General features: G+C 38.6%; 2 protein-coding genes across 2 annotated transcripts; both read left to right on the top strand.

Moving 5' to 3' along the window:
- The first annotated feature begins 205 nt into the window (after positions 1-205).
- Positions 206-4,759, top strand: muc15 (mucin 15, cell surface associated). The gene is made up of 4 exons (XM_052560331.1): positions 206-409; positions 1,914-2,690; positions 3,714-3,893; positions 4,042-4,759. Exons 2-4 carry the CDS (start codon positions 1,925-1,927, stop codon positions 4,161-4,163), a joined length of 1,068 nt encoding a protein of 355 aa, XP_052416291.1. The 5' UTR covers positions 206-409; positions 1,914-1,924; the 3' UTR covers positions 4,164-4,759.
- Positions 4,760-4,898: 139 nt separating this feature from the next.
- Positions 4,899-13,890, top strand: dis3l (DIS3 like exosome 3'-5' exoribonuclease). Its single transcript, XM_052562057.1, has 17 exons — positions 4,899-5,103; positions 5,774-5,927; positions 6,089-6,217; positions 6,709-6,844; positions 7,218-7,385; positions 7,480-7,558; positions 7,680-7,859; positions 8,198-8,367; positions 8,795-8,956; positions 9,098-9,348; positions 10,215-10,307; positions 10,429-10,953; positions 11,485-11,639; positions 12,168-12,346; positions 12,448-12,593; positions 13,123-13,294; positions 13,430-13,890. The coding sequence occupies exons 1-17, from the start codon at positions 4,959-4,961 to the stop codon at positions 13,772-13,774; spliced, it is 3,189 nt and encodes a 1,062-aa protein (XP_052418017.1). The 5' UTR covers positions 4,899-4,958; the 3' UTR covers positions 13,775-13,890.
- Positions 13,891-15,747: the final 1,857 nt, after the last annotated feature.

The raw sequence follows: 15,747 nt of genomic DNA, 5'->3' as shown, positions 1-15,747 counted from the left end.
TGCCATGGACACAGAGCATGGGAGGAATGCTCGGAGGCCCAGTGTGTCAGGTGCTCCTCCCTTCAGGGAATGTTAGTCGTTCAAAGACTTCAAAACCTAGCTCCAGGATAAACCTGTGTACACTGAAGAGGTGTGTATGACTGACGTGAGAATGGAGATTGACGTTGAGTTTCAGTCCTATTTACAATTGACGCAGATGAGTGCTTTATTTGCATCTGACGTTTGATGGAGAGGTGTGGTTTACAGGTGCAAATTCTGGAAAGGCCAGTTCCCAGGTAGCCACAAGCGAGACAGATCCCTCCCCTTGCCTCTTGTCTCTAGATGCACACGCTCTGAAATCTCAAACCATTTTACTTTTACAACCTGCCTCGATCATCTCACCCGAGTCCAACAGGCAGCGCTCAGGTAGGTACACGGTTTTCATTTTTTATACATAGAAGCCTGTTGAGGTGCTGCTTTAAATTTCATCTGGCTTAGTTTGGTGTGAAATGGAGAGAGTAGGTATTAGATGACAAGTGTATGAAGGCTACTGAAATTTGTATCTATTAAAGGAAGTCTTGATTACAAATAACTTAAAAATTAAAAAATAAATTACCTTTGACGAATGTTGCCACATACCTATAAATTACATATATTATTACGTTTTTATGGATAATCTGATTAACTTTTATCTAATAAACAATGAATCAAAAATGTATTCCTTAAAGAGATGTTTGGAATATATGTTATATTGTAGCTTAACCACACGTTTCTTCTCAGTACATTGTATTGTTGACATCATATGACTGCTGTCTCACACTTCCACGTACGAGACACCACAGAATCAGTTCTGGGAAACCTGTTCTGGCACATTCTTAAGAATCTCAAGATTAATAATAGAAGGTCTTCCTCCAGGAGGGAATCAGAACTGTCTAAAAATGGTGATATATTAGATTTCTAATTTAACAGACGTGTGCTTTAACTTTTTTCAAAATTGGAAAATTTTCATCTTGACTTTACATGTTGCCTTAGAATAATGCCAGCTAACATAAAATATAATAATAATAATAACTGACAACTATATAAATTATAAACTGACCATAAAATAAAGAACAGTGTTATAATTTATTTGATACAATCATTTTATAGTAGTTGTAAGTAATAACAATAATTACACAACTAGAAATCAGCATTTGGTTCAGATATGACATGCCAGATCAAATGCTCTTTATACTAAATACACATAAAAGCCGGACACAGATGTGAAGCCCAAATACTATTTATTCCTACAAACACTTTCATTTCTCTAACATTATCACAGTTTAATTATACTTTTGTTGGTGGCCGGCAACAATAAATGATGGCAGATAAACTGGACAAACAGGAATAGGCCTAAGTGTGAAGTGTTAAGTGTAGGTGCGTCTGTATAGATACCAATTACTGACATCATCATGCCACGTCATTATACAAACATTTTTATGAGCATCACTTTGTTCTTTGTGTTTTGTTTTGCCATAATTTCCCTCAAAATGTGCATCTAAATACATTTTGGGTGTGTACATTGTATACCATACACAGAATACAGAATACTGTATGCTCACCTCCTGTTATTGCAATGTACTGACAAGGTTGAATGGCGTACATTTTTCTTGCATCAAGAGGGCTTAGATACACTTCAGTGAAAATGACTCATGGGAGTGAAACAAAGGGCTGCTAAATACAGGTTTCTGAGAAAGAAAACTTTCATTGTATATAGAGAGACCTCAACAAGTTTTGCTTCTCCCAAATGTTGATTAATTTTGGCAGCATTTATCTTTTGATCAATGCCAGCATGATATCTACTTATGCAATAACTTATGTTGCATTGCATTGCTTATGTTTTTGTGATATAATCATTCACTCCACACAGTAACATGTCTTATTTTGGCAGGTAGAGGAACCAAATATGAAATTGCCACTAGGAATCACACTTGCACTCCTCTTGATACTTCAACAAGTGTCCACCCAGATACCTGATAGCTGGAATAGAAGTGAGGAGACTACAGACAACAGTGGAGAACAAACATTTAGTGAGGAAATAACCCCTCAACCAAGCACGGAAAACATACAAAGCAATGAGAATGCACAAGCCAATTCAGAGAACAGTTCAGAAGGTGGAGGACAAACATTTGGCTCAGTTTATTTCAGTCTAGGAGGAGGGCAGAATTCCACAAAACTGGATCAGAGCTTTCGGCAGTCTGTTAGTGAAGAGGAAACTAGTTCTGAGGGTCCCATTGCTACAACACCTACAATGATGGCACTTAATTCAAGTTCTGAGTTCCCAAATACATCAGCAGAATCCAATGAAACACTGACACAAGACACAGCCACAACTACTTCCACAGCGGAGCCAGAATCTGCTCTTAATGACACATATACCACTCCACAACCTGAGACTACCATAGCAGAGAGCAGCCATAATGAATCAGGTTCAGGATATTTTCCCTCAGATGACTTACCCACCAGCAGCACTAGTGAAAGTTCAACCACCACAACAAAAGATGAAAGCGTCCAGAACCAAACTACATTGAGTCCAACCGAACCACCAGTATACAGATCTACAGCATTTTCAATTCCACCTGCCTACCCAGAAGACGTCACGACTGATGCCCCAGAGGATACAGAATTAAACCAGAACAAATCTATTGAAGCCAGAGAGAGTTCTGGAAGATGTGAGACTCACAAATCAGTGTTAATCAATCACCAATAATCAGTGTTTATAAAAAGAGACTGAGAGGTTTTGTCATTTGATGCATCAGCACTTTTATTTAACAGAGCAGCACAGCTTTGATAGTTATAAGAAATGTTTCTTCAACACTAAATCTGCATATTAGAATGATTTCTAAAGGATCATGTGACACTGAAGACTGAAGTAATGATACTGAAATTTGGCTTTGCCATCACGGGCATACATTTAAAAAATATATTAAAAATAGAAAACAGTTATTGGAAATAATGAAAATATTTTGTTTAAATATTGCAGCCTTTGCAAGTGTAAGATATCTCTTTAGAAAACTTTACAAATCTTGCAGATCCCTTTTGAACTTTTGAGCAGTAGGTGTTAAAGTGATATGATAATAAACCAAATTTTTTAACTGAAATAGAATTCTCACTCCACATCTGGGTCACTGATAGTGTTTTGACCTTTTATTAGCATTATTTCACTCTCCAGTTCCTTAGCACCAAGATCACACAAATCTTCTTATTTCACCCCTCAAGCTAACCCTCATTCTTAGCTTCTTAATTCAGTCATAAAAGACATAATTGCTGTTGCAGTCCAAGTTGGATTGGATTTCGGTCTTTCTTTGTCCTCTGCTCTTGGCCAGAGTGTCTAGTTACTGACACTTCACAGTTTCCTCACAGTAAGAGTGGTGTTCACCCTGCAGATATTGGCGTCAGAGTTATTTTTGCAAGTTCAGAATAATTTTCATATATTCAGATTTATGGTTTGTGCCTGAAGTACATACTAATAAATTGCAGGAGGTAATTGTAATAAACTTTAATCATTGTAAGACATCTGATGGTGTTGGTCTGAATTGATTCATGACCATTTTTAAGCAAGTAACTTCTTGGTAAAGGCAACCGCTATATTACTCAATCCTAAATGTGTTTTTTTTAATCACTAATGTGGTCAAGGGTTGCTTTGTTGTGATAATAAATTAAAATTAAATTAAACTTCAAATATGTTTTTACAGGTTTATCTTCAGATGTTTCAGATGGAACCAAAAGCAAGAATGGGCAGGCATGGACCATCGTCCTAGTCATTGGGATTGTAGTGGGGGTCCTGGCCTTGGGAGCATTTATCATCCTGAATCGAAGGAACCAAAGAGATTTCTCGCACAGAAAACTGGTGGAATCGATGTCTCCTGATCCAGGTAATATAAAACTCACCTGTCATTATTTGCATCACTCTGAACCAAGATCCCTGTGTATATATGTGAGGGCTTCTATGCACATTATACAGAATCATTTTTTTCACTCTGATGCACTCATTCATATAATTTCTTTCTAATTCTTTCAAAGTTCTCAGACTGGATAACAGTGAACCACTAGACCTGAAGTTTGATGGATTTGGTTACTACAACCCAGGACTACAAGGAGACAACATCCAGATGACCAACTTTCCACAGGGACATTCAAAATGAGAACAAATCTGTGATGCCAAAGACATTTTATTTAATTTTCACCCATGTGAAGACAAAAAGATGTAATTAAGAAATTATTGTCATTTTTAAAGTGATTAGCCAAAGGCAATTTTATATAACTGAACAATCAAAACATTTATTTTTTAATGTTAAGTAGTGTCTTTTGTTTGACTGTTTTAGACTATCTGACAGAACCAAAATCTGAAGAATGTTTCTATACTGGACACTTTTTACTGGAACTCAAAGTATTGGATTGTATGTCTGCTTCTTATTGTTCAAGAAGGTTGTTTACTTGACATAATTATTGCATCATGCCAAAACTTCTATATGCAAGATGGTGAAAGTTATCAGCATTATGACACAATTTCTCTATGCACTGCAGTTTTGGTTTAGAGGATCAAGATTATGTCGGTGAACTGGGAAAACATCTATAGGCTTTTTCCCATTTTGAATTTTCAGACTCTGGCCTGATACCTTTCTTCTGTGCCTATAATATTTGGTGATTTGTTTTAGTTTACAAACGCTCTAGACTAAATAGAGAATAAACATCACAGTAGGTTCTGAGATTATTATAAATAATAAAATGATAAAATAACACTTGTCTCCGTGTCTGATTGTTGTATAATCAAATTATTATTAAGACTAGACCAACAAAACACATGAAGCAGTGTGAGCTTGTTTGCGTCCTCCAGTCCTGTAGATGGCGCAGGTTCCTTTCTAACGTAAAAACATTTAGATAAACTTGCTAAAGAAGAATGGAGGAACCTGGCTATTGAATGTTACCAATAGTGGTTTATGGAAGGTCCGATCATGATTAAGACCGAGAAAGTGTTACATTTGAACAGCTCGAAGGGTAGAAAGGTCCGTGTGGTTCGGGAGCACTATGTGAGGGAGCAGGTGCCCTGTGGGAGCTCCCTCTGTCAAGCGGACTGCCTTAACGGTAGGGAGAACATCAACAACAACATGAAACACGTCTTTGTTAACATTATAATTCATTATCACTATAGTGAATAGATCAGTATACAAACAGATAGGTAGCTAACAACAGGTAATTTTATAAAGTGTGGTCTTTAAAGTGATCTAGTTATAGGTTTACGAATTGTTAACTAACATCGACTCAGAAATCTTTGCCATTTGGCTCATTACAGTAATATATATATATATATTTTCTGGAATGATGTCAGAATCGATCATCTCATTTAGGTTGAGCTTAATGTTCTTAGATGTTCAGTAACTGAATAAATGACGTGGTCCTACTTCACCCTTTATTCACCTTGAACTAGTAATGATCAGTGACTTACCTTAGAGAATTATTCAAACATGCAAACATTTATTGCAGGGTAAAAACAACAAAAAACATTATTTGCAGTAATCAGACAGACAGTACATCATGGTAGTTTGGTAGTTCTTCCTACAAATAATGTTTTCTGTGTTTGAGGTAGTATTATATATATATATATATATATATATATATATATGTATATATATATGTATATATATATGTGTGTGTGTGCGTGTGTGTGTATATGTTCTGAATATATGAGTTCCGAATTTAGCTCATAAGATAATAATGGTTTGCAATATAATATTTACCATTTGCGCTTCAATAGATGGGAAGGTGCTGTCTGAAGATGTGACCCACTATGTGGTTCCCGATGTGGGGGTGGTTCGGGATTTCCTGGAGATCCTGGAGTTCAGGGAGCTGCAGGGGATCGTATTTACCCAGACAGCCTACCAGACTGTTCAGCACACCCGGGGACGCAGGTCAACCCCTCAAATATCATTTTTGACATCAGATTTTAATGTACTTATTAACTAAACCAAGTATTGGTGAATAAAACTGGAAAATTTCCTCAATAAAATTGGAATGGTTACTTAGTTTTACAGGTTGTTTTTATAGTTGCATTTTGTTTTGTCTTGTACAGGCACTATAACAGACTGCGTGCTTTGCTGAAGGACCCTCGCCATGATTGTGTGCTGTTTGCCAATGAGTTTCAGCAGTACTGCCACTGCCCCAGAGACAAGGGCGAGTCTCAGGACAAATGGCATACAAGGTGAGTCCTGACTATAGAGTATTACACTCTCTTTTATGCATTGTTTACTTTGAGAAAAGGTTATTGAGAGTATTAATAGACTATAGAGCAGGCCTTTTCGAAGTCAAAGACAGTGGGCTTCCCTTTTGACAACACATTCACAATGGCACCTCCCCACCCTCTCCTTCGGTACTAATTTTCAATCATATAAAAAATGCTTTTTAATTTTCATAGGTCAAAATGTATGTATATAGTGCAACAACACTATATAAAAAACATTTATTTAAAGCATTATTAATACAAATAAGCACAAGCCTTGTGATAGGTGCGCCCAACACTTTGAAAACCTTGGCTATAGTATAATAAAAGTATTCTTTTTGAATCAACCTCAGGTGTAAAGAATGTCATGCACTTTGACTTTCAATATACAATAGATGTGCTAGTGAATTTCTTCAGACACTTTATAGACCTGAGCTGCGGAAAAAAAAAAAAAAATCTGCATTCTGTTTCAGAAATGTGTACAATGCAGCAGTTTGGTACTATAATCATCTAGCTGGACTCCAGCCGGTGGTCATGATTACAGAAGATAATGATGCTATTTCAGAATTCAGTGCCTTAAACAGTGGAGTGTATGTCATCTCAACTCAGGTATATTCTTTTTCTTTATGTCCTGTGAAATATGTGATGTTGAACTGTCAATATCTTTTTGGAGTCATAACCATTAAATTGTAGAACCGACGTGGTTTCTTTTTTCCCCCCACATAAAATAATTATTTAGTTTCAATAATCTATTTTTCATGTTCATTTATTTATTTAGGATAAGGTATGATCAATCTTTCAGGATTTATTTTGTGATAGTTACTGGCTGGTTATACATTATCCATACATAATATGAACTTGTGAATAAATATGTCAAGAGCTGGGATTACTCTGTTTTGCATTTCACGGATGTGTCTAAATGAGTGCAATAAATGAGACCAACATACTTGTCCATTGGTAACACCAGTGAACTCAATTCTAGGATTACCTGTTAAGTTTCTGGCCGGACCTGCAGGCCGCCCATGATCTGTACAGCTCCATTGCTCAGACCCTGCAGGAGCGAGAGAGTGAGGCAGTAGAGAAGGTGTACACTGAACACCTGCCTGCAGAGGTGCTGGAGGCTGGAATAAAATCTGGCAGGTACATCCAGGTAAGTGCTTCTCACTCCTGTTATTTAAACCAGATCTCTTTCTTGGTAGAGGCTTATGGAAACTACATTCCAAACTCACTCTTTTCCCTTAAAGGGCATCCTCAGTGTGAACAAACATCGAGCACAGAATGAGGCTTTTGTCCGTTACGAGGGTTCAGCCAGCAAAAATACAGGTTGTTACCAACAAACTTGTATCAGTCATTCAAATCTGACTTATTACTGACGCTCTTTTTGATACTGATGATATTATGGTATTTTATCTTTGATCCTGCCTGTGTGATCATGTGTTTTTAGATCTAAATAGTGATGTGCTGATCAATGGAGCAAAGCTTCGTAACCGGGCAGTGCATGGAGACATGGTTGTCATAGAGCTGTTGCCCCGTAATGAGTGGAAAGGCAGGACTATGGCACTAACAGAGGGTCAAGGGGAGGAGCAGCCACTGGAGGAAACACAGAGTCAGCCCATGCCCTCAGGTGATCATGAGTATATGATGATTACAACTTATCTACATTCTGAGCGGAGTGTGAAGACTGACTGATACACATGAAGACAGATGAATGTATGTACACATACGCTGGTGTCCAAAGTCTGAAAACCACTGGTGAAAATGCTTTTATTATTATTTACATATGTTATTATGTGTTTGAGTGAAACATCTATTGAAAAAATGTGTTCTTCATTTAACATCTTTCAGGTAACTTTCAGGTTCAGATGAGAACTTTTCCAAAGTTTCAGTGTGGGAGCAGATTTTTGGACCTCGCTGTTGTATAAGTTGTGGTTGTTTTTTGACTCTCTCCTCTCTTTCCTGTAGGCAGGGTGGTGGGTATTCTGCAGAGGAACTGGAGAGACTACGTTGTGACTTTTCCTCCTCTTGAGGAGGTGCAGTCACAGAGTCGAAATTCACAAAAGATTCTGGTTATTCCATGGGACTACCGCATCCCTAAAATCCGGATCAGCACACAGCAGGCTGAGGCTTTGCAGGTGGAGATATAATTTAGCATTTTAAATGCAATATGGTTGATCAGCAGATCTTTGTTGCTGCAAGTGCAGTGGTTACATTATTGTTGACAACCTTTGTTAGTACTCAAACCTTGAGAAAGTACTAAAAGTGACCGTAAAGAAGTCTAAATTAATGCATTTCTTTTGAACTTTTTATTCATCAGTGAAAAAATTTCTCAGAATATTACTCAAAATGCAACAAAAATGTTGTTAATGGTTAATTATATTATATGATAAATTGCATTTTAAAATACATTTTAAATTGCATCTTAAATACCAGACAGTTCGTCATATTTCACAATATTACTCTTGTTTTGCTGTATTTTTGTTTAAATAAATGCAGCCTTTGGTGAGCATGAGATACATAATTAATATATTAAATCTAATGTAATATTTCTTCTCTTTGTAGGATCAAAGAGTGATTGTGCGTCTGGATTCGTGGGAAAGTACTTCTGTGTACCCCAGTGGCCACTGTGTGAGGGTCCTGGGGAAAGCAGGCGAGCTGGAGACTGAGATTCAGACCATCCTGTTGGAGAACTCTATCCATGTCCCACCATTCTCAGAGGCACAGGTGGGGTCATAATGTCTGCATATGATTGAAATCATTTCAGAATTTTATACTGCGAGTTTTGCCTTACGAAAAGAGTGAATCATAAATAATAAAGCCTTTAAAAAAGTACAAGGTGTATTACTATAAAAATTATTTCTTCAGTTGCGAGAGATGCCGGTTAACACTGAGGAGAACCGGTGGCAGATGGACAGCAGTGAAGTGTCGTCTCGGCGGGACCTGAGAGACACACACCTGGTTTTCAGTATCGATCCCAAGGGCTGTGAGGATGTGGATGATACCTTGTCTGTGCGGACTCTGCCTGGGGGAAAGCGGTTAGAGCTGGGCGTCCACATTGCCGATGTCACTTACTTTGTCAGGGAGGGCTCTCTTACAGATCTAGAGGCACGGTCAAGGTATGGAACTTTGCCAGTTACTCAAAATATAGAGGTGGATTAATAAAGCATATTATTGTTGAGTGTATTTATTATATTCTTTTGTATTTTAATACATTTGTAAATGTCATTTATTTTTGTGATGGCAAAGCTGAATTTTCAGTGGCCATTACTCCACTTTTCTGTCACATGGTTATTCGGGGAATCATTCTTAAATGCTGATTTGGAGCTTAAGAAACATTTCTGATTTTTTTTTTTATTGCTGCTTCATTTTTTTTTTGTGGAAATCATGTGACACTTTTTTAAGGATATTTTGGTGAATAGAAAGCTTGAAAGAACATTTATTGGAAATAGGAATCTTTTGTAACATAAATGTCACCTTTTTTCAAATTGTGTCCTTGCTTAATAAAAGTATAGATGTAAAAGAAATCGCAAAGCTTATTTACACCAAGAATTATCACGTTTTATTATAAATGCACGCTGCAGTGGTTTCGACTGCTTTAAATGCTCAAGCTCGAGTCTGGTGGATTCTGATTGGCTGTTTATGTCTACATCATTCATCAGCTGGAAAAAAAAATTGTTAAGAAAGAGATTTTAATGATATCGTTGTTCTGTGCCGTTATAGTTCTTGTGCAGACTTCCCTATTCTCTATAGAATTAGAATTAGAATTAGAATTAGAATGATTAAACCTTTATCATTATCATTGTAGTTATATGTTCTTGGTGTGAACAAGCCTTTACTGACCCCAAACGTTTAAATGGTAGTTTGTTTATTATCAAATTTCTGTGATGAATTTGAATTTCTATATATATTTAAAAAAAAAAAATTCTACTACAGTAACTAAAGTATACAATAAATGAGTTGCATCTTTCTTTTCTAAACCCAGGGCGACCACTTACTACCTGGCTGACCGCAGGTATGACATGCTGCCAGCAGTTCTGAGTGCTGACCTGTGCTCCCTCCTTGGAGGAGTGGACCGGTGAGTAACACACAAACCTCTCCCTGCTTTTTGAGACTTAAAAGGTGACCACCTTATATCCTGCTAGAATCTGTATTCTTTAATAGAAAATAACAGGGAATCACTCTGTGATATGTTCCAGCTATGCCATGAGTGTGCTGTGGGAGCTGGATGCTGAGACTCTGGATGTGTGTACAGTTTGGTACGGTCGTACTCTGATCCGCTCCTCCTATCAGCTTCACTATGAGCTGGCCCAGAGTCTGCTGAATGGCGAGGAGGTTGAGGTACCTGAGCTAAGCCGGCTCAAGGGTTCACAGCGAGACCAGAAACTTGTTGAACTCTTGCAGGCCCTAGAGACCCTGACGAGGGTGGCCAGACACCTCCGTGCACAGAGAGATAAGGGTGGTGCTCTGGAGTTGGAGGGGGTGGAGGTGAGGGCTCAGCTGGATGAGGAGAAGAACATTACAGCACTTGTTCCCAAACAACCTCTGGAAGTTCATGAGACTGTGGCAGAGTGTATGATCTATGCCAACCACTGGGTGGCACGCAAGATACAGGAGAGCTTTCCACACCAGGCTCTCCTGCGTCATCACCCACCACCCAAACAGGAGTTCTTCAGTCAGCTCATCGACTGTGCCAAGGCCCGTGGCTTCAGTATTGATACAAGGTAAAAATAATTTTCAAAACTTTGTGTATAATTTGAAATAAATCACCAAGGCTGTGTATGTATTTGATCAAAAATAGAATACAAACTGTGATACTCTAAAATAACTCTGAATTTTCAGCAGCTATAACTTCAATCTTCAGTGTCCTTCAGAAATCATTCTAATATACCGATTTGGTGTTCAAGAAACTATTTCTTATTATTATCAGTGTTGAAAACAGTTGTTCTGCTCAAGATTTTTGTGGAAACCATGATACAGTTTTTCAAAAGAAAAGCATTTGTTTGAAAAATACATCTTTTGTTAAATTTTAAATGCCTTTACTGTTGCTTTCGATTAGTTGAATAAAAAGTAAAACTTTTCCTGAATAAAAGTATTTTCTTTTGATCTTACAGACTCCACAAACATTGTATATCTAAATAAAGATAGAACCAAATTAATGACTATAATTGAATCATAATATACTAATCAGTATGTTCAGTGATAGATTGCATACATGCATGTTTATTTACGTGTGTCTGCATCGCTTCATCTAGGTCAAACAGAGCTCTTGCTGATTCTCTGGAACAAGCTGTGGATCGTCAGGACCCCCTGGTGAACAGGTTATTGAGAATGATGGCCACCCAGGCAATGTCTAATGCCCTTTACTTCTCCACAGGAGCCTGCCCAGAAGAACAGTACTATCACTATGGTACATGCTTGTCATTCTGTCTTCATTACAGATCATTTGTAATCTCATTATTACAGATTACAGATGTTCAGTTAAGCAGAGTAGCTGGTTGCTTGTTGTTGTATTAATGTTTGTAGTAGTAGTAGTAGTATGAAATAAACATTCCACCTTGATTTAAAGCTGTAGTTCACCCCACAATTTACATTTTGTCATCATTTACTCACTCTAATGTCATTCCAAACCTATATAAGTTTCTTTCTTATGTTGAGACACAATAGAATATATTTTGAAGAACCAAACATGTGTTAGTCCCCTTGGACTTCCACTGAAGATAAATAAATATTATATTTAAAAAAAGACTGTTAGATTGCCAGCATTGTTCAAAATATCATCTTTTATGTTCAATATGAGAAAGAAACTTATGACAAATTTTCATTTTTGAGTGAACTATCCCTTTAAAACATCAATTGACATAGTGGCATACGGGTACATTTGAACAACACAAAGAAAAATATAAAGATCCATTCTTGCTGTTTATGTCATTTCCAGGTCTTGCTCTGGATCGATACACTCACTTTACCTCTCCAATCAGACGCTATGCTGATGTATTAGTTCACCGGCTGCTCATGGCTGCTATTCAGCTGGAGAAGGAAGGATCGCTAGCCAAACCCTTGGCCAGTAACAAAGAACTCGAGGAACTAGCTCAACATATCAACAATAAAAACAGAGTAAGCGGGAGCCATTGGCTTTTGTATCAATACTTCATTGTAGTAAAACTGCATTAAAATAGTTGCAGGGGAATGACCTCAACACTTTGTTTGTGTGACAGGCAGCACAGCACGCACAGAAGCAGTCCACGGAGCTCTTCCAGTGCCTCTACTTCAGAGACAAAGACTCCAAAACAGATGAGCGCTGTGTGGCTGATGCTGTCATCTATGCTATCCGAGCTAACGGCTTTCTTGCCTTCATACCACAGTAATGACTGCTTATGGAATATTACTTAGTGTTTGTGACAGAGAAAGTTTAACACACAAAAATGAAGAGAAGTGTACACTACTATGCATACAAATCTTATTTGATCAAAAATGCATTATTGTGAGATATAAATGTAAAATAAGGTCTTGTATTTGAATATATTTTAAAATGTAATGTATTCCTGTGGAAAGTTGAATTTTTAGCAGCCATTTCTTCAGAAATCATTATAATGTGCTAATTTGGTGCTCAAGAAAACATTTCTTCTTATTACTAGTGTTGAAGGCAATGATGCTGTCTTTCTTTGGTGAATAGAACGGTTAAAAAAACAGCATTTTTTTTTAAATAGAAAACTTTTGTTAAAAATGTTTTGTAACCGCTGAATTAAAAAAGAGAATAATTATTTTTAAACAAAAAAAAATCTTTCTGACCCCAAACTTTTGAATGAAATCTACGCCAAAAGCAGCTCCTGCATATAATGTGGACATGATGTTTGATTTCAAGCTGCTGTAACACTTATCTATTCACACAGGTATGGTGTGAAGGGAGCTGTGTACCTTAAGGATCGAGAGGGTCAGGTGGTCAGTGTCGATGGAGATGGAAGGTGCGAGTGGAAAGCTGGGACATTGCAGAGATACCCTGACAGGATCAGCAGCTGCACTAGCACTGGAACTCATACCTTTTACCTCTTCAGCCACGTTACAGTAAGTATATTGTCATAAACCAACAAAAATCCCATTGTTTTTGGCACCTTTCTTTGGACTGTCATAGATATGTGTCTGTTACATCCTCTAGCATCATGTTATCCATCTTTCACTTGTGCCTGTCTTCCTCCGCAGGTTCGTATCTCTGTAGAACCGTCGCGCTGTCATGCCGACAGCTTGTGCCTGGAGCTTATCAGAAACAAGCCCCATTGCCCTGTGCAGCCCGAGTCCCAGCCAGCTGGTGGCGGTCGGTCTGAGCTGGTTCAGGAAGTAGTGCGCAGGGCAGAAGAGGCTTCCCTCCAGGCGGTGGAAGAGAGGGGGAGGAAGCCCAAACTGAGCAGGGAGGAGAGGCAGTTCAGACAGAGCAGAACACCAAACCTCTATGTCCTGTTACAGGAGATCAGTGAACTTGCTCTACTGGATCTGTCTGTCTGTCAAATCAGAAATACAGAGGAACAGACCAGCACTGCATCTTCTTAGCCCTTTACTGCTATTTCTACAATTGATTAGCGAGCTTTTGATACGGTTTTGTAATATTTGCCATGGACTTCCATTGAAGGGTCCAGTTGTGACCTGATAAAAATGATTTACACTTACTCTGGATTTATGAACACTGGTTTCTTTGCTTTGTCCAATACATGATTTCTTAAGGGAACACTGGTCAGGTTCTTCACCTTAGTTTCCCTGTGAAGCCAATGGCTTTTAATTTTGAAGACCAGCTTTTGGACTGGAGATACATTCTAGGCATCATCTTCCTGTGTGGAGTCAAGTTTTAATTTCAATGAGGAAAATTAAATTAAATTAAAAACATTATTTAAGAGAACCCAGTATGTAATCTTGATATTGTTTGAAGCAGGCTTATATATTTCCGTGATGTTTGCATTTGTTAATTCTTTCCATTTTGATCATGTAAAAATAATGATATAATTTTTTTGGGAAATAACGTAAGTTATGACTATAACTATGGATCTATGAGACCGAATGATGACCGTCACCACGGTCTTACCTTGAATGACGCCATTCTGCCAGCTCTCCTCGAGACCTAATGTAAACAATGTCAGGTGACTGACCCCTAGTGGTTGGTTCCCTATAAAACATCCGGATGAACCGAACACTTCCTCTTGCCTGGAACGCCTCAGTTCATCCCGAGTGACAAGAAATGGTGACGGTCATCATTCGGTCTCATAGATCCATAGTTATAGTCATAACTTACGATCTATTTCGACCTCACTCAGACCGTCACCACGGTCTTACCTTGGATGACTAGTGCCATCAAGGTCACGAGGGAATGTAAGCCTCTCCTTCTTTACATCCCTGCTTAGCGGCCGAGAGCAGAATTGTGGACCCAAGCGTAACTGGGTCCGCCACATTGACCCTGTAATACTGGGCAAAGGTACAAGGTGAGCTCCATGATGCCGCTGCACATATGTCCGTTAGTGCCACCCCCTTCAGTGCTGCCCAGGATGTGGCAAGACTCCTGGTAGAATGAGCTACCAGGTTCCCTGGGACTGGTAAGCTCTGACTGGAGTATGTGTGTGCAATAGTGTCTACTATCCAATGTGATAGGCGCTGTTTCGAGGCTGGTTTTCCGATACTTTTCTTATCGAAACACAAAAACAACTGAGTGTGTAAATGTCGTAACGACTGTGTCCGCTCAATGTATGTGCGAAGTGCTCGAACTGGACATAAGGTAGCAAGATCAAGTTCTGTACAAGAGAGATCAGGATCAGGTTGAAACGCTGCAAGTTCGATTACTTGATTGATCGTGCAAGTATTAAGAACTTTAGGCAGGAAAGCCGGGTTCGGCCAGAGAGAGACCCCTGAATAGTTTGCCTTCCATCTCAGACAGTCTTCACTTACTGCTAACGAATGTAACTCACCCACTCTCTTTGCTGAACAGATAGCAAGAAGAAAAACTGTTTTCCACGTCAGTGATTTAAGATCCGTCTGGGCCAATGGTTCAAATGGGGCTCTAGTCAATGACTGAAGAACCATGGGAAGATCCCAGGATGGTGATCTCAGCCTTTTGTCTGGATAGAGGCGACGTGCACCTTTGAGAAATTGAGTAACCAACATGTGTTTACCAACTGATAAACCTTCCACAATACTGTGGAAATGGGAAATAGCCGCCACATAAACTCGTACGGTATTGACTTTTTTTCCTGAGTCTAAAAGTGACTGAAGAAAGCATAAAATGGAATCGAGAACACAATTCATGGGGTCCAAGTTTTTGTCCTGACACCAGTTAGAGAACACACGCCACTTACTCGAGTAGTTATCCCAAGAGGAAGGCGCTTTAGAATTGTTTATGGTTCTCCTTACTGCCTCCTCTAGCTGACAAGAGAGGGGCTCAGTAGGGGCCAAACCCAGAGTTGTAATGTGGCTGGGTTTGGGTGCCAGATATGTCCCTCCACTTGAGAGAGAAGGTCTGTTCTGGTTGGTAGTGGCCATGG

Source organism: Carassius gibelio, chromosome B7, assembly GCF_023724105.1.
Source record: "Carassius gibelio isolate Cgi1373 ecotype wild population from Czech Republic chromosome B7, carGib1.2-hapl.c, whole genome shotgun sequence".
NCBI lineage: Eukaryota > Metazoa > Chordata > Actinopteri > Cypriniformes > Cyprinidae > Carassius > Carassius gibelio.
The sequence above is the reverse complement of the archived record's forward strand: the minus strand, read 5'-3'. Positions and strand labels throughout refer to the sequence as shown.